This window comes from Neopsephotus bourkii, unplaced genomic scaffold, assembly GCF_033783945.1.
Source record: "Neopsephotus bourkii isolate Nb327-2 ecotype Australia unplaced genomic scaffold, CSIRO-AGI_Nbou_v1 NB_719, whole genome shotgun sequence".
NCBI classification, from domain to species: domain Eukaryota; kingdom Metazoa; phylum Chordata; class Aves; order Psittaciformes; family Psittacidae; genus Neopsephotus; species Neopsephotus bourkii.
Window position 1 is genome coordinate 843,295 of NW_026901218.1, and position 26,555 is coordinate 869,849.

Below are 26,555 nucleotides of genomic sequence, written 5' to 3' on the forward strand. Positions count from 1 at the left end.
GATAATCAGCTGATAATAGGTGCCTCTTGTGACACTGGGTAAGAAGGTTGATATGTATGTTGAGGTTTGTTCAGGATGTGGGTGCTTGTTGGCTTTCACATGGCATTAAGAAAATAAGAACTTTAGTATGCTGTGGTAGGGATGTGAGACTCCAGAAACTCTCTGAGCAAATTCCTAATGCTTGATCACCCTCAGAGTAAACAAGTATTTCATTATGGTAGATGGACCCTCCTGTGTTTCAGTTGTGCCTTTTGGCTCTTGTCCTGTCACTGGGTACAGTTGAAAAGAGCCTGGCTCCATTGTCTTTGCACTTTCCCTTCAGGTGCTAGTAAGAGCTCCTGTGAGCCTCATCTTCTCTAGGCTAACAGTCCCAGGTTTTTCGGCCTGTCCTCATACAAGAGGAGCTCCAGTCCCTTCTCCATCTTTTTGGCCCTTTGTTGGACCTGCTCCAGTATGTCCATGTATCTCTTCTACTGGGGAGCTTGGAACTCGATGCAGGGCTGAGCAGAAAGGATCACCTGCATCAACTTGGGAACACTGCTCCTAATGCAACGCAGGATACCAGGAAACCAGCATGTCTTGCCTACTCTATACAGGTGTACTTATGCCCTGATTTAAACATGGATGTGAGAGATTAGGCTCTGAATCAGCTTGAAGTAATGCTTGATGCTGGTGTTTCTAATTGAAATTCCTTTTGCTCTTTTATACAGATCAGGTGATAGCACAACCCATTCCAGCTTTGTCTTCTGTAAAAACATTCTTATGTTTCATCATCCAGATCAGTAATGACAGTAGGAATTGGTAATGAAATTAGAAGTAACCCAACCAAAGAATTATGGGTTCTTACGTGCCTCCTGTTTTAGCTGTAAGATGCTATTCTTAATGCTACCTAGGTACCTGTAAGTATACTATCCTGAGCTCAGTTTGACCTGGCAAGTATAGCTGTGTAACATCCATACCAGTTATATAAAACACCATCCCCTGTCAGTGTTGCTTCTTGTTTCTGCCAGGCTTCAAATCTCCTTTGTATTTTTTTTCTTCTAAATTGCTCTTTTTTGTAGTTAAGTTATAGCTGTTTCTTGCTGTCACGAGATACATGCAGTACCTGACTTTGAGAGTGGTTCCAATCTGTTTTGTCTGAGACTGTAATAGCTAAGAGGCAAAAGGAAAAGCTTGTTACAATGCATCTCATCTGTAACTGCCCGCATTAATTCTTCCTTTCTGTTCAGTGGCAACTTGAGCAGACCAGCTGTATACCAGTAATGAAGAAGCGAAGCCCAACCCTTTTTTTCCTTTGCATTGAACAGATTGGAAGTGCTGCTGGAGTCAGTGGTCATCAGTCAGCTTGTTGTGTGCTCAGGTTTGGGACTCAAACCTTGCCCTGTCCTCTGATTTTATTTTTTTATTTCTTTGTTACCCTTCCACTGTTAAGTGTTTTAAAACGGTGGTGGATGTGCAAGTACAGGCTGGATGTGTCTCTATGCCCTGAGCACAAGCAATTGCATTTTTCCCTTCTGTGTATTTCAGTTGTTTATGTTGGAAGCTAAGCAGTATCTGTTAAACCAATTACTCTATCACAGAAGGGCACTGGAGTTACCCGAGTTGGATCATGATGACTTCCTGTTCTGATGTTGTCTCTACTTCTGTAATTGTTGTGGCAACACAGTCATACCTTAATGAGCTGTGGGCTTGAAGTTTCCTTAGGTTTGTGACAAAATGTTTGTTATACCATGGTAGAGATGTAGAAGACAAATTCCCCAAGAAAATGTGTATTTCATGACAAGCAAGTATTGCTGTTCTTAAAGTTCCTGTGTCCCTTTTACCTACTGATACGATTTAAATAACTTGCAATGTCTAACATCAGTTTGACCGTGTAACAAGTAGTTTTTTATGCTGGATAGATAGCTTTAGTTTGAGTGTAACTGCACACACACACTTTATATAGATTGCTGATCACTGCCTCATTTGTCAGAAACTTACAGAAGAGACAAGCTGAAAATATGTATATGATTGTAATAAAGTAATTTTTTGCTACCATGGGAAGGATTTGAAGCAAATGATGATGCTGTTAGCTCAAAGGATTGGGGGTTTTGTGCTAATAAAAGGTAACTATATTGTTCATTCTAGACTAATTAGTCCGATGTTGTAGGAGAGTGTCTTGAATCACTGAACACACCTGTGAATGGAATTCTTTTATTCAGGTGCTCTTACGTACATAGCAGTGCTTCAGTTTTAGATATTTATGAATACTTCAAGCTTCACTACACAATTTCAGTTGCACTGAAGTCCAATTTTCTTTGTACTCTTTTGTGTACAAGTTAGATTTGCTTAAATATCCATCATAATGTTAGCGTTCAGTTGTATCAGTTTTCTGAATCAGTTCTGAAAACTGTGGCTGAATATGAACCATATTTTGCTAATAAATAGTTTAAAGTGATAGTAAACTAGCTAGTAAACCTTAGGTATGGATGGCATTGTAAAACTGTTTCATGATAGTAAATATTTGATTTTTCAAGATACCTTTTAAGGCCTGATACCACATTATTTAAAGACACTGTCAGTAGGACTTTATACTAAGCCTGCCAAGCAGCTGCCAAGTGCTGATAGCCAACATTTACATTCAGTGTTGTATGATGGTAGCTGTGACATGATTCCAATTAAAACTTGGTCTGCACACTGCAGATGTCTTTTGAATATTAATGTGTACTACAGACGGAGCAGATGGAATGTCTTTAAAATACAATGCAGTGATTGTAAAATTAAGGTTGGGTTCTGGTGGAAACTTGAGAGGCAGTCAAAATTAATCTTTTTTCCTTGTTTTTCATTGCTAAACCACAAGAGTATCTGTGTATAGTCATCATCTGATGTATAGCTATCATCTTTCTTCACATACAGGAGCATCTTGACTCTTCATTATGCATCCAAATAAAAATACAGGATTATGCCTCATAGAAGTTGTCATAAATGCCAGATGTACCTAGAAAAATATTAGGAACACAAGCAGCATTTGCTGTGCCTTAAAATATGCCTCTGCCTAAAGGACAAAAATGAGGCAGTAGATAGCTGTTGAAATGTAGGATGTCCATGAGTTACTTGAGTTTCATTGAGAAAAGCTGTGTAAAATTATATATAGGGGTGTGTGTTCATGAGAGATGTATTAGGAAAAGTTCATCCTGAGTAGGAGGGGTAGTATAAAACTGGGAAATGAAGAGCATGACAAGACCATCAGTGGCGCGCTGCAGTGTTTGCAGTGTTGCAAACCCAAAGCCAGCTGTTACAAAACAGCAGCAATCCAGCTGTGAAAGTGTGTGGGTTAATTACCTAAGCATTTACCATGCTTATGTGGCAGCCTTTGAGCTATGAAGTAAAGCCTTGATAGTAGGAATGTATTGATAAAGTCTTGGATCACAGGGTCAGTGTGGTATTGAAACAGAACGGAGAAGGGTTTTGGTGTGAGTGGGAATTGTAACTTTCCTTTTTGCTGCTGCAGTATTTTCAAATCTAGACCACAGTGAGACTGAGCACAGAGAGCCTGGAGGAGCACAGCAGTGAGGGGTGAGGAAGAGCTGTGTCTGGACCTCACTCACGCTGGTTTAGATGGTGGTGTTCCACACCAGATATGTGGGTGCCAATTCCCTGAGGGAGAAATATAGAAATTGCCTGGTGAATCAGGCTTGTCTGGCATGAGAGGACGTCAGTGGGTTGTTGCTCATTAAAGTTTTCATAATGTTTAATGCCTTCAGTTGTTCAGGATAATGGTGGGACTTTTAATTAGGCTTCTGAAAATGGGAAGAACAAGTCATTTGGCTGATTTCATTGGCAGGTTGGGAGTGACTTAGACTGTGCTGTTTGGGGCAGTGACTTGCCTATCTTAGGCTTACACTTAGCTCTGTGCTGGGATAGAATGCAAATTTAATAATAGTGAAATGTATAAGAGTTTGTCTCAAGTTCTTGTGCTTTTTTGTTCTGGCTTTATTCACATTACATGGACCTGTGTACAGTTCGTTAGTCTGTGGAAAGAGATTTATGCAGGAGGCACAGTTGGAAATCATAAAAACAGAGTACCTTACCAGTCATAGTTAAATGACATTTCTTGTGACTCACTTGGAAATTGTCTCCAGGTATGTGTGGTGAACCTCAGCTTCGCAAGGCAGTCAAAAGAGGTTGAAATGATGTCAATTTGTAAGATAGAGTAGTGGTTTTGCACCTTATAAGCAATCAAAGGGTAGAAATGTGGTCAGAAGTCTTTAGCTTTGATGTTTTAGGAGGTACGAAGATGTGAAGTTCAACCTTCTAAGTGTCTTAGAAATCAAAGCTGTAGTAAAAAAATGAGTTGAAATACAAAAGTGTTGCTTTAAAAGAACTGTACTTGTCAAACGTTGCTTCAGACAGCACTTCTGAAGCTTCTACCCAAAAGATTTCAATCAAAATATGTCTTCATTACATTTCAAAGGTCTCAAATACCCTGAAGTATCAATCCTCCCACCTCATATGTCTATGATTTCTGGTGGGACGGGAGCATGATAAATAAAGAGGTGATGTTTGAAAGCAGGACTGGAGGGATGGAAGGGAAGAATCAAGAGGCTTGGCAAGAGGAAGAGGCTTGCATGAGGGTCACTTGCCCCAGTTTGTTACTGATTGGGAAATGCTTCACGGTTCCCTAGATAAGATGCAACTCTCTTTTCCTGTATATGAAGTATTTATTTTAAGGAAACTTGCAGCTATTTCTCCTCGATGTAGTGTTTCTGAGTGTCTCATACTCATCTTTGACCCTTTCTGGCTTTTCATTGTCAAAGAATGCCTGTAAAAGTCACTTGCAAATATGTGCAGGATCTTTACCTTTTATTATCTACTTAATGTTAGGTTTCAAAGCCTAATGTCATTGAGCTCTTGAAGCTTTTGTGATGCTACCAGTGTGGTTCCTTTGCTTCCCTGTCTCTGACATGCCTTCCTTTTCAAGCTTGCTCCTAAAGCCCAAGCAGATCTCCCTTCTTCACTTACTGTACCTTGCTTTCCTGTACCCTCCAGTGTTTTGCCTCTTCTGACAATACTTTGAAGATTTGTCAGTTGCTTCTTAACTCTTCTAGTTCTTTGCAGCATCCTTCCTTTTCTGTGCAGTATATAATTTAGCCTTTCTAATCCTTGGAAAAAATTCCCCAGTCCTTCATTTCAGTCCCTGGCAATCTCTGTTGTAGTATCAGCATATGCTTATATCTCTAATCACTGCGAAATGTGTCCTTTCAGCTGAGATAGTACCTCAGCACTGGGACTTTTGTCTAATTTCACGTCTGTAAAGGAAGTACATAGCTTTTTCTGTTGTCTTGTCCTTCATGATACACATCACTCAAAAAATCAGTGCCACAAAAAAAGTGCTGCGTTTGGCTCTGAGATATGTCAGCAAGAAATAGGAGAGGGCTGTGTGGGTCATGCCATTGCAGTGTCAGATAATATGGGTGCTGCTGATACGTATTCGTTCTCCTGTGGGTAGGCTTCAGTCAGGCTGCATTAGCTCCTGGAATCTGAGAGCAGGGTTCATCGCATAACAGGGTTATGGTCCTTGTTTTGTGTTGAATTAATACCTGTTGAGAACCATGATCAAAATAATACCATGCACACTGTTCAAACTCGGTTGTGGGATGAGAATATTGAGGTACTGATGCATTTTAGTGAAGTGTCATTAATTTAAAACCAAACAGAGCTCTGAACATCTTAGTCAAGAAGTGCATTTATAACCAGAGGTTCATCCAAATTTCTTTCAAAGAGTCTAGGAAAGGTTTATTTTTCTTGACTTTATCAGCTGTTTAAACTCTGTCTATTCCAGAGTGCATATTAATTTTCCTTGTCTTTCAAAAACAAATAAAAGCAAATCCAAAATAGCCCAACAGCTTTAATAACTGCTTGTTGACTCAACTTCTTCCTTCAGAAGCAGTTACTACATTCTTTCTGTCAGAGGAGCTCTGGAAACCTCTGGCAGCAAGGATGAGGGTACTTTGGGTTTATATTTTATTATCTCTTGCTACTGATGAGAGCTATTTTTCAATGCTGGGAATGAAAGGTATCTGTGCCTCTATTCTGCAGCAGAGAGGAAAACAGTGTTGAATATTAATGTAAATTTTGTTTCTGTTTTCCAACTTAATAGATGTAAAAGTCTCCTATGGGATAGTGTATGTGTACACAAACAATCCTGGATCACAGTTTCTGTTTTTCTGACCCCCATCTTTATGTTCTATGTTCCCCCCTGTTCATCCTCTGAAACCTCGCTTCCCTCCCTACTGTTCCCTGACCTTTTGTCTTCCACCAAATATCTGGCATGCTTCAGCTGACACCATCAGGATTTCTCTTGCCTGTCTCTAACCAGCTTCTGAGTTTCTGTCCTCCTCTGGGGGAAGGAATAGAAAGAAAAGACAAAATGCGGGTACCTATAAAACACTTACCCCTTTCTGTCTGTTTTGCTTGTCTGAAGGAAACATTGACATGGGAACTGTTTGACTTCAGAACTGCCTCTGGAAATATTACAGTAGTTTGTAGTCCCACTCATGCTCTCCACCATATCAAGCAGAGATATGGAAGGAAGGGGGGTATGTGGAATTTGTCACTGTCCAACATGACATCCTGAAAGAAATCACAGATACATAACTTACATTAGTAATAGTCACAGGATACCCCTTTATTTTACTTATTTGTTGAAAAACAAGTTCAGAGTGACATTTATTAAAGTGTGATGGCATATCTGATGATGAAAGCGTTGTTCCTGCTCTAGCATTACTTTCTAATTACTAGAAATCTTAACAAGCTGGTACTCAAATCTGAGTTTTCTCACAGTTGTGATTGTTCATATTCATGTACGTCCATTAACATGTTGGTGTGTTGAAAAACAGTTTGACAGCTGTAGTCTAGCACTTCCTTATTGTAACTTGATACAGCATTCCCTAAAGACAGTCGTGCCTCAGATTTATACTCCTCTCTGCTTCTGGTATTTTGGCTTTAATGGTTTATAGTGTCAACTCACATCTTGTTTGGATAATCTTAATTGACTGGTTAAATCAGAACTTTTTACATTCTGTTTCTCTTCTTGTCTCCGGTCACGTTTTGTGTTGTGATTTGATGGGAGTGTACTTTGGAAATGCTGATTTGTTTTAATAAAGCTGGTATTTTAGGCTTATGCTCTTGGAACTCTGAGTACTGTACTACTGAATTTGTGACCTATTATAAACTTTGCTCCATCTTTCATCAGGAAACCTTTGAAAAACTGTTGATTAGAGTCTGACATGAAAGATCTGTATTACATTTTTGTGTACACGATAGCTTAACTTAGTCTGCTGCTTGAAATTGTGTCCAGTATCAGAAACAATCAGTACATGGGGACTTTTTTACCCCAGTCGTAATCAAAAAGTGCTCACAGGTCCTGGTAAAAAACACATAGCATGTGGAAGAAGAGAATTAAAGTTTACAAGGTGTCCAGTACAGAGGGGTAGCATCCTGTGCTCTAGTGTCATGTCTGGAATGCCAGTTCTTCATCTGTCCCTGAAGTTTTTTCTTGTGATCCTGAACTGATCTTTTTGAGTTTTATTTATTCTTTCTGTAAGAATTTGGTGTTCTTAGTATGTGCATAAGCAATAGCTGGGTGATTGGTATTTGTGACTTCCCATTCAGTTCAACCTTTAGCATCTTCTGTAACTGTACAATATGTATTTAATCTCATTTTTTACTATGGCTTTGACTTCTAACACACTTAGAAGACTTAACCTTAGGAGTAGTAGAGAAATACCTTACATGGAAGGTAGTAATATAACTTTTAAAAAGCTTGCTTTTTTTTTTTTTTTACCAGTCGCTTTTCAGTACACCAACAAAGAAGGGATCCATGTGCTGTAGGAAAAGCATTTTTTTTAGATCTGATTTGTAAAGTTGGACAACAATTTTACCATCAAATATTTAAACAGTAATCATCATAATATATATTTGTGGTCAGTGGTTCCAGGCATTATCACATACCAGTCTCTGCTTCTGAAATTTATATCCTTCAGTTTTCAAGTGAGAAAACCAAATGGAATCGAGCTCCTGGCAAGGGGTGGTACAGCTGCATGACAGCAGGGCTGTTTCCTGTTGGATATATAAAATTGTAAATTTAGCTAGTGCAGTGTCCAGTAGTGATTTATTTATGCAGTATAATTTCTGTTAAACAGAATGCCATGCCTTTACTTGGAGGAAGAAAGGTTGTGTGTGTGTATGTGTATACATATATATATTTGAATGAATGTCCACTCTTTTTTGTTTGGTTTTTTTTTTTTTTTTTTTTTTTTTTTGTTTGGTTCCCCCCTTCCCCTCCCTGGTGCAGGAAATGGCAATTGTAAAATAAGAAAAAATCCTACAACCAGAAACCTCTATTTTTTTTTTTTTTAAATCTGAAGCATTCCCTGTTAAGTGTTGCTATCTAATGCTTCATTCAGTCTGTGCCTCAGGACAGTATGGAAAATACACACATGTTCAGCAGATACTCCTGTTTCTTCGTGAGTGGTGGAGAAGGATCACTGTTTGGAGTCAGTTCTGGCAGAGCCTTGAACACACAGCTTGAGCTGCCTTTCCACTGCAGAGTCACTTGCCTTTGGCTGCCAGGGAGGAAATTGGGTCCTTTTGGTCTCTTCTGGTACAATGATTTAATTTGCCTTCGGTTTTGTTGTGTTTATCCAGTTACTGGGTCTTGGCTCCTATGAACCAAGCAGAAGCAGGGACTGTACCAAAGGTATGAGACATTTTGAACTTGAGTATTGCTGCACCTGAGGTTTTGACGTAATGGAGAGTTTGCAATGTAGCCACATCACAGCAAAATCTCTTAATCTCATTATAATATCTTCAATTAACATGTAACTGACCTGAGACACGGCCCATTGGTGTGCAGGAAGGAAATACCAAGTGTAGGTGCAAAACCCCCAAATTGTTTCCTGTTTCAAAGTACCGATTTTTTTGTTGTTGAAGATAACTGATCTTCTGAGTGGTACCAGGTTGATGGGCTGGATTGACTGTATTCTTGTTACAGCATAGGCAGAGGTGTGCTTTAATGGCTGGGCTGGTCCAAGAGGTTAATATTAGTGTATCCATCACTATTGCTTTAAATTAGACACACTTTTACCATTCAGTGTAGGAAATGGGCTGGGTTAACTGTACATGTTATTCCCTTCCGCCCCATCTAATTTCTTGGAATCTGTCCACAGACCAATCTAGGTGTATGTGGGACCTTCAGGAGTGGTTCCTTTGGCAGTCCTAATGACAAAACACGACGATGCCAAAGGAGTGGCTGTAATGTCTGTGCAACACTGAAAATGGTCATAAACAAAGAGAGCTTTTCACTGGTGAGCCAGAAGGAAAGAAAATGCTAATCTTGTGTAGCAGAAAATGTCAGATTTTATTTCTTTATCATAAAAACAGTTATCTTCTGACAACATATAAAAGTGCACCTGAAATTTTGTACATATTAAAACTGTCAGTGGTGTAAGAAAAGCAAATTATCATTTTAATCTTAAGAGCTTTGTGGAGGCAGAATAATAGTGCTCTCTCAACTGTCCTTAAAAGGTTATGTTGTTTTCTTTTCCTCATTTTTACCAGTGTGGAAAACTTGATGCTGTTTTGATGACGCTGAACTCTGCTATGGGAGAAAATAATAAAGATGCTAAAAGAAGCTGTAGTCTTTGGAAAGTGGATTTTTAATATGGTACTCAAAGCTCAAAGTATGGCAGGGTTTTCTGTAGTATATTCATTCTGTTCAAAGGCATTAAAACATTATTAAACATGAATAAGAAATGAGTGTAGTAGTCAAAAGATAGAAAAGAAAGTCTGCATGTGCAAGACTGCATGAAATCATGTATAATGGTGTTAAAGTATCAAATCTGTATATGAAACTAGGCGCACATTTGAAAATATTATGACCTAGATGAGGTGTTTTTGCTGCAAACTTATTTAATTAGTTTGAATTTAGTATTGTTCTCATAACAAATCACTGTAGCGGGAAATGAACTAACTGGTTTTGGTCCTGTAGTTCTTTAGCACCTCAAAACTGGTGGGCATCTGCTTGTGTTTGTAGATTAATAGTTGTGAGTTTTCCTGTTTCTTAAAGTCTTGCTTGCCGAGTTTGAGTAGTTATTCAGAACTAGCTCAGTAAACTAGAGATAAGAATGAATGTGCTGTGGCCAGGCAAATTAAAGGTTGGAGCAGTGTTCTGTTGCTTCTGATGGCCACAGACAGTCCCACTTGGAAAAGTTAAAAACAGGGCAAAATGTATGAACACCTTCAGTTTGCATGAGTCTGTTGTTTGTTTAATAAACCAGAATGGAGCTCTGTTCCAAGTGCATGTCTCCCCTTAAGGTTATAGAAACTTCTTGCATTCGTGGTGTCCTGTAACAAGTGAATATATGCTACCCTTATTTGCAGGAAGGGCTGCTGCTGTCAGAAATTGCTTAAAGGTTTAAAAATAAAGTTTTTTGAGTTCTCAGGTTTATCATTCAGTGGTTTTGAGCTTCTTCAAGCTTCATGCACAGAACACAGCAGTGTTACTTTTATAAGGATTATGCTGTGTTATAGAAGCTTAGGTCTCGATCAAGTAATAAAATACAAAATATCTTTCTTTTAACTGTTCTTGTTAAGATGAGCATTATCTCCTGGTTGATAGATTTGAATGAAAAGTTTATGGAGTTATCCTGATTATTCCCCACCCCCCCCTTCTTATTTTCTTTATTATTACAAAAGATACGAGAGGATGCTTTTGACCTTATTTTCCGTTATTCTGATATTATTCTCAGTTACTCAAAATTTTCTAAGAAATTACGATATCATTAAGATTTTGGTAGCATATGTGTTTCATAAATCTGGGATCTGTGATGCTTGTGCTTTGATGTGGTATAAAGGGCCATCTGATTCTTCATCATTTAAAGTATGGAATACGAAGGTCACTGGTTGTGTCAAGAAAAACACAATTACTAGTTGAGGGAAGAGAAATGGGAAAGCATGGAGCATTCAGAGCAAAATTACTTTGGTTGTTAGTGGTAAATGGATGCATAGTGTTTTGGCTTTGTTCTGGGTGAAGTTTAATAGGTTAATAGTGTTTTGTGTTGAGACCAGAACTTGGTTACAGTGAGAGGGGGAAAAAATACTATTTACTAAATGTTGGCTTAAGGTCAAAATACTGAAAGTCAGGAAGTTAATTCCAAATTAGAGATAAAGTTTAAATATATTGTATTGCTAACAGCATGAACAATGAAGCAATGGATCCTCCATCTCAGAACTTTTCAGTTTAAATGTGTGCCCTTATGGAAAATAGCCTTGGTCAAGGATAGATGACTGGAGTTAGTATGGGAGTGCTGCTTGAGCAGTTACATGGCTTGTGTATTAGAGGAGTATGGAATGGTTTAGCTAGGAAGTTCCATCATTGTGCTCTGTGTTATGTTGGTACAGCTGACTTGGAGTGCTTGAGTGTTTTGTAATAAAGCTAAGTAAAGTGGGCTGGGAATTGCTGATAGGTTAAGGTTGGTAACCCCTGGAGGGGTATGTGTTTTTCAGAACTGGCTAAAAACCCCCGAAGCTGCTTACCCTCCATGTTGGCAAGTAATGGAATATCCTTCTGGAATCTCAGGTTTTAACTCTGAATAAATACTTACTGGTTGGCACATAAGTGGATGAAAGCTTTATATTGAAGGGTTTTGGTTTTTTCTTAGAGATTTGTATGGGATTTGTGTGATAAAAATATATCATGATTATTCAAGGTGATAACTTAATTTGTGATAATAAACAGCATTTCTAATTTAGATTTTTTTTTGTCTATTTTTCAGCTGCGCTTATTAACCGGTACAACAGAAGAGTATCAGGTATGGTGTTCTCTCTTTGTGTTGTCTTAGTGTCATGCTTGTGCAACTGATACTTGAGGTTGTTGGATCTGTGGCTCTTCTTTGGTCTGTAGGCACAGGTTATACTTGCTTGTTTTCTACCTTAACCAATGTTAAACATGTTAATGAGTAACTGTTATGACCAGCAAATGCTTTTTGAAGTTTTTGGACAGCATTACATGAACAACATGTTATGTATAGGTGAAAAGGGAGTTGTATTACTTTCACTTCAAGTGCAGTATGGATTGCTTTGCATAAATCACTTATTTAAATGTAACATTTAGCTGGTCTAGAAAGTTGTTATGGTTCTGATTTGAGCGATATCTTTATAGAAATTGCCTGTTCAGTGTTTTCTCTCTTGCTTTCAGTTGAAGTCTACCCAGTTTGTAACTTGTGTATATGATCTGACATATTCTTTGGTCAGATTATATACACCATGAGAGTTACGGTGGGCATTGTTGTTAACGTATCTCAAGTATATAAATATATATGCAATAAATGCATGTTTAATTTTATGTGCCTATGGAGTTCAGTTGCTTGACTACTAAATTGCTTGGGTATGATTAAGGGTATGACTGTGCATTTATGCTACTGCATATAAGTAATTGTACGTATAATGAGAACTTTATAACACTGAAAAATTGATAATGCTGGTAGTTTTGGTATGTTATTATATGAAGAATTCAGGTGAGACAAAATTGGATCTTGAATAATGGAGTTTGATACTCTGATAGTAAATACTGGAAGTCATAGATTGTAGAGTATCTTAATATGGAGAGTCCCAAAACATTTTAATTTCTATGCTAATTAAACTAATTCATCCTTGAACCTGCTGATGGAATAAAATCTTACAAATAAGTGGATGCATCTCGGATTCAAACTGAAATAAAGGCCAAATTATTTTCTTTACATAGTTAAAAAGTTGAGCCTTAATTAGAGGGTACTTGTAATCTTTTTGTGTCTACAGTACTGAAATAGAACATGGGTGCTTTCAGAGTACTTAGCTACTCTTAGTTAAAAAAACAGGTTCCTTCATTGAAAGGGTCTAAAGGTTAATGTGAACAACTGAACAGCAAATGTAAAATTGAATTGCTAACTTATGCAATTAGATTAAGGATGTTCAGATGCTTAATAACATTGCTGCTCTAGGGAGAGCTAGAATAATTTGATACAGTACATGTTTAGAATTCTCATGGAGACAAACACTAATAGAATATGTATGTTCTACTATTTTGTGTTAAATACATTAAAACGTATTTTGCTTATATTCTTTTTGTCCAAAACAAGAAAGGATTTTTACTTCGACATTTATCACATCATTGACCAAAAGTGGTGATACTTCTTTCATATTCCATAAATGATAGTAGCACATTCTTACATACTGCTGCTTCTTTCTCACCCTGTAGTACTGAGAACAGGGGAATTCATTCTGCTCATTTATGCTCCCCATTTCTGCACCATTTGCTACTTGTTCATCTACTGGGCTGATGTATTCTCTGAAGGGGGGGGAAGGGGGGGATAGTGTTGGCTGGCTTGGCATTAAGCTTTTCCAGATGGTTCGACAGCTAAAGGGCTCTGCAGGGAATGCCATTTGCTTCTCGACCAGAAACCATAGCTTTGTGTGCTGGCCAGAGACTGAGCCAGCAAAGCAGAGCTCTGTGGGTGAGAAACTCAATAGACTGTGCAGGAGGGTCATCCTGGAAAAGAGGGACTTATCTAATCCATGGGATTATTTATAGACGTGCAGAGTGGTAAAGTAGTGTTCTCATGAAGAGAAACAGTCTTTTCCATGAAATGCTAGGAGAGAAATTTGTGCGTGGTGCTCCCCCAGAAATTCATCTGATGAATTACACATCTACCTGTGTATAGCATGTTTGGCCATGTAACATGTTGAGGCTCCATGATGTGCACACAAACCCCAGTGTTGGTCAGTTCTAATTTGTATACAAAGCTGGTGGCTGACTTGATTGAAGTAGTGCTCTGCAGAATCAGAAGCTATCCCTGTATAGAAACTAAAAAGAAAAACAACCAACTCAACAAAATAATTTAAAAATCTAGATATAGGATGCCATACACTGGTGCCATAGGCAATTTGAGTGCTAATTACCCAGTAGAACAGTCGTCTTGCTGCTGTTTTAACTCAGCAGCTTCTGAGCCTTCTGCTACTGTAATTCATGCTACCCATTTGCTGACTGACTCAGTCTGCCCAGGCTTTGTTTGGATGGCCTGAAAACCATACGGATGCCTTCTTCCTAAGAGTTGGACTGTGTTGGACTTCATACTCCCTCCAAGCGTAGGGGCTCCTGACAAACTTTGTTAGACACTTCATTTTCTGCAGTGAAAGAGACTGCAGAGAATACTGGTGAGCATCTCAGCCCTTGGTTAGTGACTACAGGGTGCAGGGAGGTGGGAGAAATCAGCAATAATTCCTTTCTTAAGTAATAATATGAAAGTTATTTCAAAACTAGAGGGAACAGTGCATTGCTATTTGTCTAACAGCTGATACGTAACACTGAGGAGAACTTTGCTCCTGGCAGTATATGAATGAAAGTTAATTGTGGGTTTTGGAATGAAGAGTGCAACACCTATTATAGTTTCACTTGGGCATAGTTTCTTCTCTTTTAGTTCTAGCATGCTGCAGAAAAGTGAAGTGTGTTTTGCTAGATTTTGTATTGCCATTTCTACGCGCTTTTGATTGATTCCACGGAACACCCAGTCTCCAGCAGACTTCCTGACTTCTTTATGGGGTAGAAAAAAATCTGCCAAAATACTACACCCATACCATACATGTGGGACGGAAGCTTTTAATCTGTTTCATCCAATTATTTCATAGAATCATCAGATCATTTAGGTTGAAACAGACCTTTAAGACTGAGTCCAACCATAACCTAAACAGCTTTGTAGTTTAAGAGAACGCTTAGTTACCTGGTGTAATTAGGAGGAACACCATGTCATGATGGTGGCGATTTTAATTCTCCCTGGGACAAACTAACACAAATGAAGCATATCAAAAGTTATGTCCCACAACTTTCAGGATGCCAAGCCCTGTCCCAAACACAGCAGAAAGAGCCCTGGTTAGTGTTCCTTTTCCTTCCTTTCTCTTTCTCCTCTCTGCAAAGTAAAGAGCACTGCGGTGCCCCAGATTGCTCACTTTACCAAGAGGACAGAATCAAAAATGAAATCACACATGCACATCTAGTTTTTGTATGGCTGGCAAAGATGCCTGTAAGATGTAGCAGAAAAAGTGAGGCTAAAGCTGATTTTTACATGTTTACAGTAAAGATTTAAGATTTGTCAGATTTTAATTTGTGGATAAATATTGCTTTCTTTTTTTTTTTTTTTTTAATACCTGCATTTGGAGGAAGGTTTCTGCAAAGTTCCAAGTAACAAATGCACTTTTGTTGAGCATGGAATTACGGAGAAGTGGTGGTGGAGGGGCTTGCTTAGGTTTGGTGTTTGCTTTTTAATTTATCGTTTTTTACGCGCTGAAATATCCTCAGATTTGTGCCAGAAGTCCTGAAGTCATCAACAGGAAATGATGAAACGATTTCTGCCACTTTAAACCTCTGTGAGTGGAGCTTGGCATCATCAAATTCAGTGCTACATTCTACATGTCAGAGTACAGACATGTATTGATATGCCAACATCTCACCCTTTGTACAATGATCACCAGTGTGTAATGTTCTGTGTTTTAAACACTAGGGTTGAAAAGTGCTAATAATGGTGAGGGTTGACTTGGCTAAAACATAGTGTTAGGGTAGTGGGAGAATAAATTATTTCCTCATTTATATCTTTGTGGGATGCAGAGTATAGCAACTTAAGGTGTTTGCACGGTGTAAGTTGTGCAAATGTATGTACAAGTAGAATCCTGATCTGTATTGCTCAACTCAGTAATTTGAACCTTTGGCTTTCTGACTCAGGCACAAGGACTTTCATCCAGGTGGCATGTTTTCTTTCAGACACATTTCTTTCACAATGCCAGTTTGTGGAGAAGAATGGATTTTAAGCTTGGCTTTGGTTTTCTTTGCATTGAAAGTCTCACAGGGATGCAACAGGGGCAGCTGCAGCATAAAGTTACCACTTTAAGGAAAGAATTCTGCATAGATGCAGCTAAAGTAATCTCTAGATTAATTTTGAAGTCATTGTCTATATAACTTGCACTCATCATCTTAAATGTGGTATATCTGCTGTGGGGTAGGTACATAGTCACATGACAGGAGAAAGAAGATAATGTGCGGTCAAATCAAAAGTGTAGTGTGATAGATGAAAACAGCATCCCTGCAGATAGCTGGGGGAAAAGATCCAGTAGCACAAGTTAAAAGGAGCGTGTGTTTTGGTGCATCCTTTTCTTTTTTTTTTTTTAAATCCTTAGGAGCAACAAGTCAGTAAGATGGAACATTATGTAATTATAATATCCACTAGTCTCACCTGTAATTGCAGATCATTTCAGACTTATTCCAGGGCAACATGTCTTTAGAAAATGATTTTAAATAGAGCAACAAGTCCCCTAAAGTTCTCTGAAGTCCAGGTAACACTTGGAGTTGTTCCCAATGCAGCCATCTGTCAAGGTCTTACTAATCTGATGTAATTTTCTATGGCTTAGTTACTGATACAAGAGACATGTTATTCTTAATGGTCTTTGTAGTTTTCTGTTTCTCTGAGTGACCTAGTGTAATTTATTTCTCTTGCGCATGCCTGTGCTCCCTCCTCAGTCTTTTTTACCTCTGTGGGTTAGGAATGAGATGAAGGTTTTCGCATTCAACATCTGTATAAGCAGAACAACTGAATTGTATAATCTAGGGAAGCAATATATGATAGTTATTTCTCTAATATTTTATACTAGCAAACTAACATGACTGTCAGGATCCGTGGATATTGATTTTTCGTGTTAATGCAAAAAGTAATGAGGTGAGCAAGACTCATTTAGGTTAGTCCCTTTGGTAGGACAGCTTTCAGCAGAGACTCGGTGAAGTGAGAAGGATCGAAGCTGCTGTCCCTGGAATGAGGTGCTGCGCCCTCTCCTAAGGTATCATTGGGTCAATAAGTGTTTACATTTGTAGAGGATGATTTTGTTTGAATGTTACTGAATTCCTATGTATAGTGAAAGTGAACATTGGTGGGGATGGTGACGTTTAACAGTGTCAGTGTCCCTAACAAATGTTGGGTTTGGAATCAGTATTTTGATTTGCTTCTCTGTAGCAGTCTGATACGACAGTTTGCTTTGGGTTTGGCTTTGTTTTGTTGGTGTTTTTTTGTTGTTGTGGTGGTGGTTTTTTTCCCTGTTTCATGTAATATTTTAGCATGCTATTTTTAGAGGATGTTGGTATAGACATTTTCTATTTGAATAATGTGTAAATCAGTATTCCCTGACAGTTTCTGGCTTCTTCTTTCCTCGTAAGATAAACTCCCCTAAGTGATCTGTATGACTGCTAGTACTCCAAAGTCTCTGGTGGTTCTTTATTTTGACAGTGGGGGACTCTTTACCTTGAGCTCTTCATTCTTCTGGCTCCTACTAAAGATGAGCAATCATCTCATAAAATAGATACGTTGTCAAAGTCTGATATCCCTCTGGGCAGATACAGCATTTCCTTCACACCCTGGCAAGCTGAGATGTGAGGATATGGATAATACTACACATAGTATTTTAGTAGCTTTTTAGTAGCTTTCAGCCTTTCAAAATGGCAGCTTTAAATAATTTTCTAATCAAGCTTTTATATTAATTATTGCCATAGAGTATGTTAGCATTTCATAAAGAATACTGGTTTGGGATCCGGATAAATTAGGACCTCTCAATAGTAGCAATGAAGCAAGAGGTGACACTTCTTTTGAGAGGTTGCTTTGAGTACTCTTTTGCAGGATACTATCTACTACTTCAGTGATAAATTACATCACTTCAAACCATCATGGGAGGAAGACTGACTGTATTTCTCTGTGCCACTCTCTTTGCTTTCTAACTACCAGACTATCTGATTACCAGAGGATGACTTGAAAATCATGATCTGACTTCTTCTCTTGCAGCTGCTTAATGAATTTCCATGTTGATTATTCACCATCCTACCAAACTGATGGCTTCATAACTTCTACTGAAAGGTTTTCAGGCAGATGATAAATTGTAAGAGACTTTCAAGTGCAAAACCCCACATTTTATACAGATGGCACAAACAGCTTTCCTATTGCAACAACCTTATGTTTCTCTCCTATTTTTTTTTTTTGTTAGCCCTAATGATTGCAAAACTGGTATCATAACTAGAGTGCAAATAATTCATTTTGAAAAATGTTGATATGAGCAAAAGCCAGGTATGTGGGATGATGAGTGAAAGTGGTGATAAATTGTGTGGGTGCTCTCCTGTAGGAAAGTGCCTGAATCATTATTCATTAAAAAAACCCTATCCTTGTTTTCTGTTTGCAATATTGGGACTTATTTAAAAATTCCTGGCATCTAATTGGCATCCAGTGAGTAATTAAAAGCTTATTTTTGGAAATTAACAGTTGTGACTTCACAATTAATTGGATTTCACAATTGTTGTGATTAATCCTGCTACATTTTTTAATGACAGGGAGAGAAATACAGCACTCAAGGAGCATCCTCATTTAAAACTTGAGTCAGTGCAATACCTGGTCAGACAAAATCTGATCTAATCTACTCAGTGCAAATACAAGTGAATATAAGTGCTGAAGTGGAGTAGAATTTCTTCACTTTTCCTCTTCTTTAAAATATATTCTTGCGAGATAATTGTGCTTATGGTGTTAAATAACAAAAGTTGTTCACCTGAAGTCAAATATTTTAAATCATAAGATCCTAGACTGGTTTGTTTTGGAAGGAACCTTGAAGCTCATCTGGTTCCAACCCCTGCCACAGGCAGGGACCCCTTCCATTAGAGCAGCTTGCTCCAAGCCCGTGTGTCCAAACTGGCCTTGAGCACTGCCAGGGATGGGGCAGCCACAGCTTCTCTGGGCACCCTGTGCCAGCGCCTCAGCACCCTCACAGGGAAGAGCTGCCTAAGAGCTCAGCTCAGTCTCCCCTCTGGCAGGTTAAAGCTGTTCCCCCTTGTCCTGTCCCTACAGGCCCTTGCCCAAAGCCCCTCTCCAGGTTTCCTGTAGCCCCTTTAGGCACTGGAGCTGCTCTAAGGTCTGCCTTTAAGGAGCCTTTTCTTCTCCAGGCTGAACCAGCCCAGCTCTCTTCAGCCTGGCTCCAGAGCAGAGCTGCTCCAGCCCTTGGAGGATTAAATAAGTCCTTCCTATTAGCTGGGAGAATAAGGTATAGTTAGACACTTTTATTAAGTGATTAATGCAGTAAGAACCAGTTGTCAAAAGTATTCAGGTGGCAAAATGTGCAGGTGATTAACTGAGTAATTCATATTAAGTATCTTTAAAAAGCCTACGTAAATGCTAGTCTGTATCTTTAGATACATAAACACTTTTGAAAATGTCAGCTCTCAGCTGTGTTGGGGTTTTTTTTTTTTGGTTTGGTTTTTTTTTTCTGGTTTGAAATTTTATAAAAAAAAAAATCCTTCCTCACTTCTTGATGGGTTGGGATTGAATTTTTATTGAGGGAGGCTGGAAAAGAGGATTGCCTTTTTCTTCTTTTGTTTTAAACTTACACTGTTTTTTAACATGTGAATTACAGCCCAAATCAAAATATTCCCACATGGTTTGTTGTGCATAACAAATTGAAAGCAAACACTGAAGGATGTATGTATGTATGCATGCGTGTCACGATACAGGCTAAAAAGGCAATTTTACACTTAGTGAAGACATAGTGCTGCGATGGCATGACCTCAGGAGTTGATGTGCTTTGTGTTGCGAATAAGGCAGCACTTTATCTCTTCTTTCATATGACGTTTCAGACAGAGTCACAGATGTTATGCTTTTATACTCATTAACACACTCATGGCAAGTTCAGGTTGCTGTAACCTCCGATTAAATGTGCCTTGTAGATGTCCATGTAGAACAGAAATTTTTAACTATACCCGACTGATATAAAGGGATATCTCTTGTATTTTCAGTAATTTCACTCGCTCATTTTAGCACCAGAACAGCTTGATGAGGCTGTGGATTCTCCAAGTAGTGCAGAGCTTTTAGTCAGCATGCTAAAAAACTAACTACAGGGAATAGGATGAGTGTACAGCAGTCTCAGTTAGGAATTGCTGTGAGCACTTTTATAGTGCTCTCATATAAAAGGAGGCTTAAATCAAGACTTGGCTTTAGAAGATGGCTTGTGCATGGGTGCATGGCTGCCTGAAGCACTTACCTGATTCTGATTAGCATGTCTGAATGTATGTTTTTCCTATGGCCCCAAATTTTGGGATAGAAAGGAGTGATAATCTTACCAAACTTGCTAATCTTCTATAACAGAAGAATACAGAACTAAGTGGTTATAATAAAGCACATATGTTCTAACTGATTAAGTTCTGCCTAATATTAGTCTCTTGCTGTAGGATACTTCAGCGGTGTGTTCCTGTAAATGAAATCCATTTGTTCAGTGAGCCACTGAAGTCGAGAGCTGGCTCATCCTGAAGATGAGTTGCACCAAGGCAAATAGTTTTGCCTTCCCCATTGCTAGCAATTGCCAGGGCATCCGAGTTGCTAAGTAGCTGCATGGAAATGGGGTGGCTGCTTTACCTGCACACCAGGGACCTGGGGGTTTGCATATCACTGCTCTGGGAGCAGTCCTTGGTGTCAAAGCCAGCCTTGTTTTATCTTGTTCCCTGTCACTACAGGTAAATAGGCATTACTGGTTCTGTTAGGGGTAATGTGATTTTTAATCTATTTGAACACTCTCTGTAACTCTTTAAAAATGATAACTGAGTTGCTGAACCATTAATTTTGTAAATGTCTTCTAACACTTCCACATCCTTCAGTTCTCCGTCACGACTGATGTCGGAGAAATGGGGGTAATTTTCATTGCTAAATGTCTCCTCTAACACACAAGTGCTTCAGTGCACTTCTCTCAAGATGCTGGTGGTTCTTCATAATATTGTATGTGCCTAATTTACAGGTTTAGCAATTCATATATCAGAATTACAAGTACAAAAAGCAAAATATGCCTTGGTCTGGAAAATGAAAGAGAATTTCGTATTTCTAGACTGGAAAAGCACTTATTCTGTTTTATTCCTCAGCTAGATTCTTTTCTGTTTACTGTTTGCAACTGAAAGCCTGTAGCATACATGTCTGTCTTTCTTAGAAGTTGTATATTTGAGCCATTTCTTGGAACTTGCAATGGTTTGATGTAAGCTGAATACAGAATGAACTGTCTCCATGCTGTTTTTAACTGGAAGAAACGATTCCTATGTTTGTAAGGCACATAAACATTTTGCTGCTTAATCTGGTTTTATCTGCTTTGCTTTGGTAGCCATTTAGAAATGTGGTAAGATTTATGTGATGGGTTAAACCAGAAGTTCATTACAGCAGAAGGCTTCTACAATGCTGAATCCGGGTGCTCTGAAATAGTAGTAGCATCATGTTTTCCAGGAGACCTTTTTTATGGCTGACTATCTCATCGGTAAGGCTCTCTTAGAAGGCTTGAACAAGGTCAGCAGCATGTTTATCCATTTCAGTCTTCTGATTTCTTAACCTGCAAGGATAAAGCTTGTTTCACTTGAATTTCTCAAGGAAATATGAATGTCTTAACTCTAAAATATCCTGCTGCCATTTAAAGATTCTTGTTTACATGTAGCAAAGTGAGCTGGAAAATGAAGTAGCAAATTGTAAATTACAGTTTAAGATCAAAGGGGCAATATTTTGGGTTTGGTTGTTACTATGTCCAAGCTGTGAACTCTTTACTACCTGGAAAGCTTTCTTAGTTTTAATTAGGCCTCTGCCATGATGGAAAGCTTTTTGTTGTTGTTTTTCATGCAGACTCACCTCGTACTGCAAGGTCCAGAGCACACTGGTGTGTCTGAAGGGATACTGGGCTCTAGTGTTACAGAGACAAATAAGCCAAAATGCAGGAGCCCTCATTGTGTCTCAGTTAGCAGATGGTTTCTGTGAAATCATGTTAACTTGTCCCTTGGCTTCTCCAGACTACTTGCAGAATGCTGTATTTTATCTACAGAGTGCTTTCACAATAAGTCCTCTGTAAGCTGTAAGATTTCAAACGATTATAAATTCCAGTCTAGGAATTATGGAAAATTATTGGCGTGTCTGCACAAACGTGTATTTAGGTGATCTAAAAGCATTTTATTCAGTTACTTTTGCCCCAGGTGTATTCTGTGGATAAAGTTAGCCTCATACGATCACAGAATAGTTAGGGTTGGAAAGGACCTTAAAATGACATTATTATTCTCCAGCACTTGGCTCCTGTGAGGTTGGAGGGTATGACCCTTTAACTGCTCCTGAGCATGTAAAGGGGAAGGATAAGCTAAAGCACTTTGCGTAATTCGTATGTAAATGCATTAAGTAAAAGCTGTGCCTCTGTGTAATTAAACAGGTGACTGTGTAAAGCAAACAATGACAAGCAGCTGTTGTTTTAATTAAAGAAAGAAAAAGATAAATGTCATGTTCATCTGGTTATACCAAAGAGGCAGGAGAACGGCCTAAGACTGGCACAAGCTTTTTGTTTTCATTACCCCTGAGTTAGGAGGAGGATTTAAATAAAGGTACTCAGACTAAGGATTGTCTTTTGAATGTTCAGTAGGATACCCCCCCCACACCCAGTTTGCCTCTTGCTTTGATAGGAAATGGCTTTCCATGATGAATCCCAGGAGCAGGTTCTCAAATGTGCCAAGGAGCCTTTGGTCTGTTACTTGCCCAGTGCTGCTTGCCTCTGCCATGTGCTGGGGTAGCTGTGGCAATGTGAGGCCCATCAGTTAACTTGGGGTGCTTTCCACACTAGATACTGTATGTTGCAGGAGTTAAGCAAAGCAAAACACAAAACCAAAACCTGAACAAAGCCTAGAAAGCAGGAATGCATTGTCTCATAAGTCAAAGGTGCTTTGTGTTTCACGATCTAGTTGAAGCAGTATTGTCTGAGTGTAATGTTTTATTATATGTACATAAAGATATAAATCTAAAAGAGAGACTGTGGTTATTTACTTTCCGTTTACTGCTGTAGGTCTTTCATTATGAAAGTTCTTGTTTGCCCCAGGGAACTGTAATTTTAAATACCTTGCCAAATCTTCCCATGGTGTGGGGGAATTAATTTGTAGCTTTATCATTTTAATGGCTGTTGTGCCCTAATGCATCATCAAAATGGCTTTACTCTGTATCTGACGATGAAGCCTTTTAAATAAATGCTTAAAAGCAGATTTTAATTGATACAAATTTAGTAAAAATATTTGAAAATGTATTCAGAATATATAAACCTAATGTACATGCAGAAATAGCTGTCAGCCAGTTGTCATCATTTTAAAGGGCTTATTATATTGCCTGTACATATCCATCTTGGGAGAAGAGACATCTGTGCATGCGGAGTTTGATTTCCTGCAAGGAATGAAAAACACATTATCGCAAAAGGTGACATTTATAATGGATTATGCAGCCTGTTATGAACTCAGGACTGAAATGGAGCACGAAGCAGGAGTGTGTGACACTGGCATTACAGTTTTGTCACAGGCCATTATCACTGGAACTGTTGCATTTCTGTCTGTGTGGAAAGAAAACAAACAGAGAGGTCTGATTTAAATAATACTACTGGGAAGTACATAGTCACACTGAGGGAGCGGTTATCGGAGGTTTCTAAAGGTAAGGACAAGCAAGTGCTTTAATACAATCTCCAGTTCTCTTAATGTCCCTCCAGAATTATGCCTTGGGGTAGCTGTGAACTGGAGTGGGTCCTTTCCAGCTCTGCCTGTGGCCCCAGTTTTATTGCTCAAGTAGTGGGCCTTGAAAAATACCAGTAGCATCCCTATCAGAGATGGCCATTTTCAAGTCAAATTAGGGGTATAAGCAAAGCTTTGGGTGATCCTTTTGCTGTGTCTATTCAGTAGTACAGAGAGGCAGTGCTTGCTTTTCACAGAGCTGGGTGAGACAATGCAGGATTTAAGGGCCTTACGGCTTATCAGTGTCTCATAGGCTTCTCTGCCTGACAAAACAATCTGTGCAGCTTTCCAACCTGAGCAGGATTTGGGACCACGCATGGAGCTGAGCCTGAACCTGTAATCCTGGCTGGACTGAGCTGGTTTGGCACAGCCTTGCTGAGTGACTTTATCTTTGGAGTTAATCTGTAACGCAGAATAGCTCTGGCTGTGAATAAAACCAAGTTGATTTTATTTCAATTTCCATTGAACTGATGAAATTTGTAGCTGTTTGCAGAACTGAACATCCATTCTTTTCCTTTGCCACCTAAAATAATTACTTCTAAATATTTCTCAACTGCAATATTGTACACTTGATTTGATGTACATGGCCATGCAAATGGTTGTGTGTTTGAATGTTGTGCATTGGTATTTGACAAAGACTTGAGGGGGTGTTGTTTGCTCAAGTCACGGTCATTGTACGTCATGTTTCAGTTATGCCTGTTAGAGAACTAAGAATGAAGTTGGGAGGTGGCACTGCTGGGGGTACTCCTGCATTCCTGCATCAGGGGATTTTCATGTGGCATCTCAAAAGAGGAAGACCAGTCTTTTAAGACCTGAGATCCAAGTTTTGGGCTGGTGCAACGACATTTTAAACTGAATATTTACACTTGATTTCAGTCAGTTCCCCTTAGGGAATTGAAGGATGAAACACCCTGATTTTATTGCAGATGGCTTAGCTGGCTTTCAGGTTTCAGTGTCGCTTTTCATTCTGTCATCTGTGTGAAAATTGTTCAGGTAGTGCAAATGGTTGCAGGTTATGTTTCCCACTTGCTGGATCAAGGTACGAATCTGTCAACTGCTCTGACTTGGTGAGATCTTTAACTCAGGAAACAAAGTGAAATTTCTAAACGAAAAAGTTCTGAGCTATCCAGCAACAGAAATGAGACAACTTGAAGTTGTTTCCCAAGTGCAGAAAATCATGTTGAGCTGTGCCAGCAAAAACCTATGTGTAAATGCTGTTTAAGCTTCTAAAGTTCCTCTTGACTGCATCATTTTGGAAGGGTCTGCTTTAGCAACTCAGCTGTCAAAGAGGGAATGACAAACCACTGGAAGTGGTCACCTTTCCAGCTGGCATAGTGCTTCCAGAAGAGGCTTTGCGTCTGTCCTTTGGGAGGCAGACTTAAAAACGATTGAAGCTTTGTCAAGCTCTAATGTGAAGAGCATCAGCTTAAGCATAGTGCGAGATTACTGATCCAGGTCAACAACTGGAAAAGTTGCTCTGCATGTATAAGGACATCAGGACAAGGGGGAACAGCTTTAACCTGCCAGAGGGGCGATTGAGATGAGCTCTTAGGCAGAAGTTCTTCCCTGTGAGGGTGTTGAGGTGCTGGCACAGGGTGCCCAGAGAAGCTGTGGCTGCCCCATCCCTGGCAGTGCTCAAGGCCAGGTTGGACACAGGGGCTTGGAGCAGCCTGCTCTAGTGGAAGGTTTCCCTGCCTGTGGCAGGCGTTGGAACTGGATGAGATTTTAGGGCCCTTCTGACAAACCAGTCTGGGATTCTGTGGTGCTCTGGGTGGATTTTCATTAATGGGTCTCATGAAATCAGGTGGGGAGTTGGAAGTGAAGCATCCTCATAAGTAAGGACAAATGAACAGGTTTTCACTCAGGAGCACAAAAAGTGCTATCCAAAATTGCAAAGAGGTAATGACAGAGCATGTCATTGTTACTTCTTCCATTAACAACAGAAATATTAACAATGCATTCACCTTACCTAAAACATAAATTTTTCATTTCCTCCTCTTGTTTGTGTCTGATGGTTTTTCAGGCCACAGCCTTTTGGCTGCTATTTTGAAGAGTAGCAGTGGTGTTCAGACTGTTTCTCTCAGAGGCTGTATTTGCTTATGGGAGCTAAATGCTGATTTACACAGAGTGCAAGGACTTTGATCTTGATAAAACCTGTATTTTGCAGAACAGTATTATTTTGGGAGCAATTAAAACTTGCTTAAACAAAGGTAGTCTTTGTACTGGCAGAGTTTTCTTGCTACTTCTCCTCTCTCCCCACCCTTTTTTTCCCCCTCACCCCATTCACTGCTTAAGTTATTGCTGCAGCTAGACAGATCTTTGTTGCTTTCAGATTCTGTCACCTGCATAACAAAGCAGCGATTGAGTTGTATCATTTCTGAGCCTTCAGAAATGTTAACAGATGTGCCTGTTCTTGAAAGCCAAAGAAGATGCTGTATGAAGCGAAAACTAAACTAGCTGCAGAAGCTAAGAAAGACTAAATGTAGATGGTAGGATAAAAGCAGGAATTTCTTTTTATCTTAAAGTTTCTTAAAACTGAAAACTGGTCTTTGTGTTCCAAAGCTACTTGAACTATGTGGGTTGACTTGGCAGGAAGCTTGGTCTGCATGATATATGCTGATACAGCTGTAGTTAATGAGAGTATGTAGTCGGGGTGTGTGTCACGCTTGTACATAACTTTCACTGATGCGTTCATGCTTGGCGTTTGCTCAAGGACAGAGATGTGCTGAAAATCTCACATAATAAAGGTGTGATTTCAGAAGTCACTTCAAATGATACCAAGATATTTGTGAGCTTTAGGCTGCACATTAAGAAAAACTTCTTCCACAGGAGGATGGTGCAGCAGTGGAGCAGATTAGTCAGAGATATGCAGTCTTCTCCCAGGGAGGTTTCCAGGTCAGCATCCATCTAGCCTTGCAAATAGCTC

At 39.2% G+C, this 26,555-nt stretch overlaps 2 protein-coding genes across 2 annotated transcripts in view; one reads left to right on the plus strand and one right to left on the minus strand.

The window, feature by feature from the left end:
- Nucleotides 1-26,555, minus strand: part of FAM107A (family with sequence similarity 107 member A) — a 320,254-nt gene that overhangs the window by 160,872 nt on the left and 132,827 nt on the right. The gene's annotated exons all lie outside the window — the stretch shown is intronic.
- The window catches only part of PRKAR2A (protein kinase cAMP-dependent type II regulatory subunit alpha), a 62,077-nt gene that overhangs the window by 11,845 nt on the left and 23,677 nt on the right, over nucleotides 1-26,555 (plus strand). Inside the window, exon 2 of the mRNA XM_061354217.1 lies at nucleotides 11,817-11,852. Within this exon, the coding sequence (XP_061210201.1) occupies nucleotides 11,817-11,852 (36 nt within the window). The remainder of the gene's footprint in view (nucleotides 1-11,816; nucleotides 11,853-26,555) is intronic.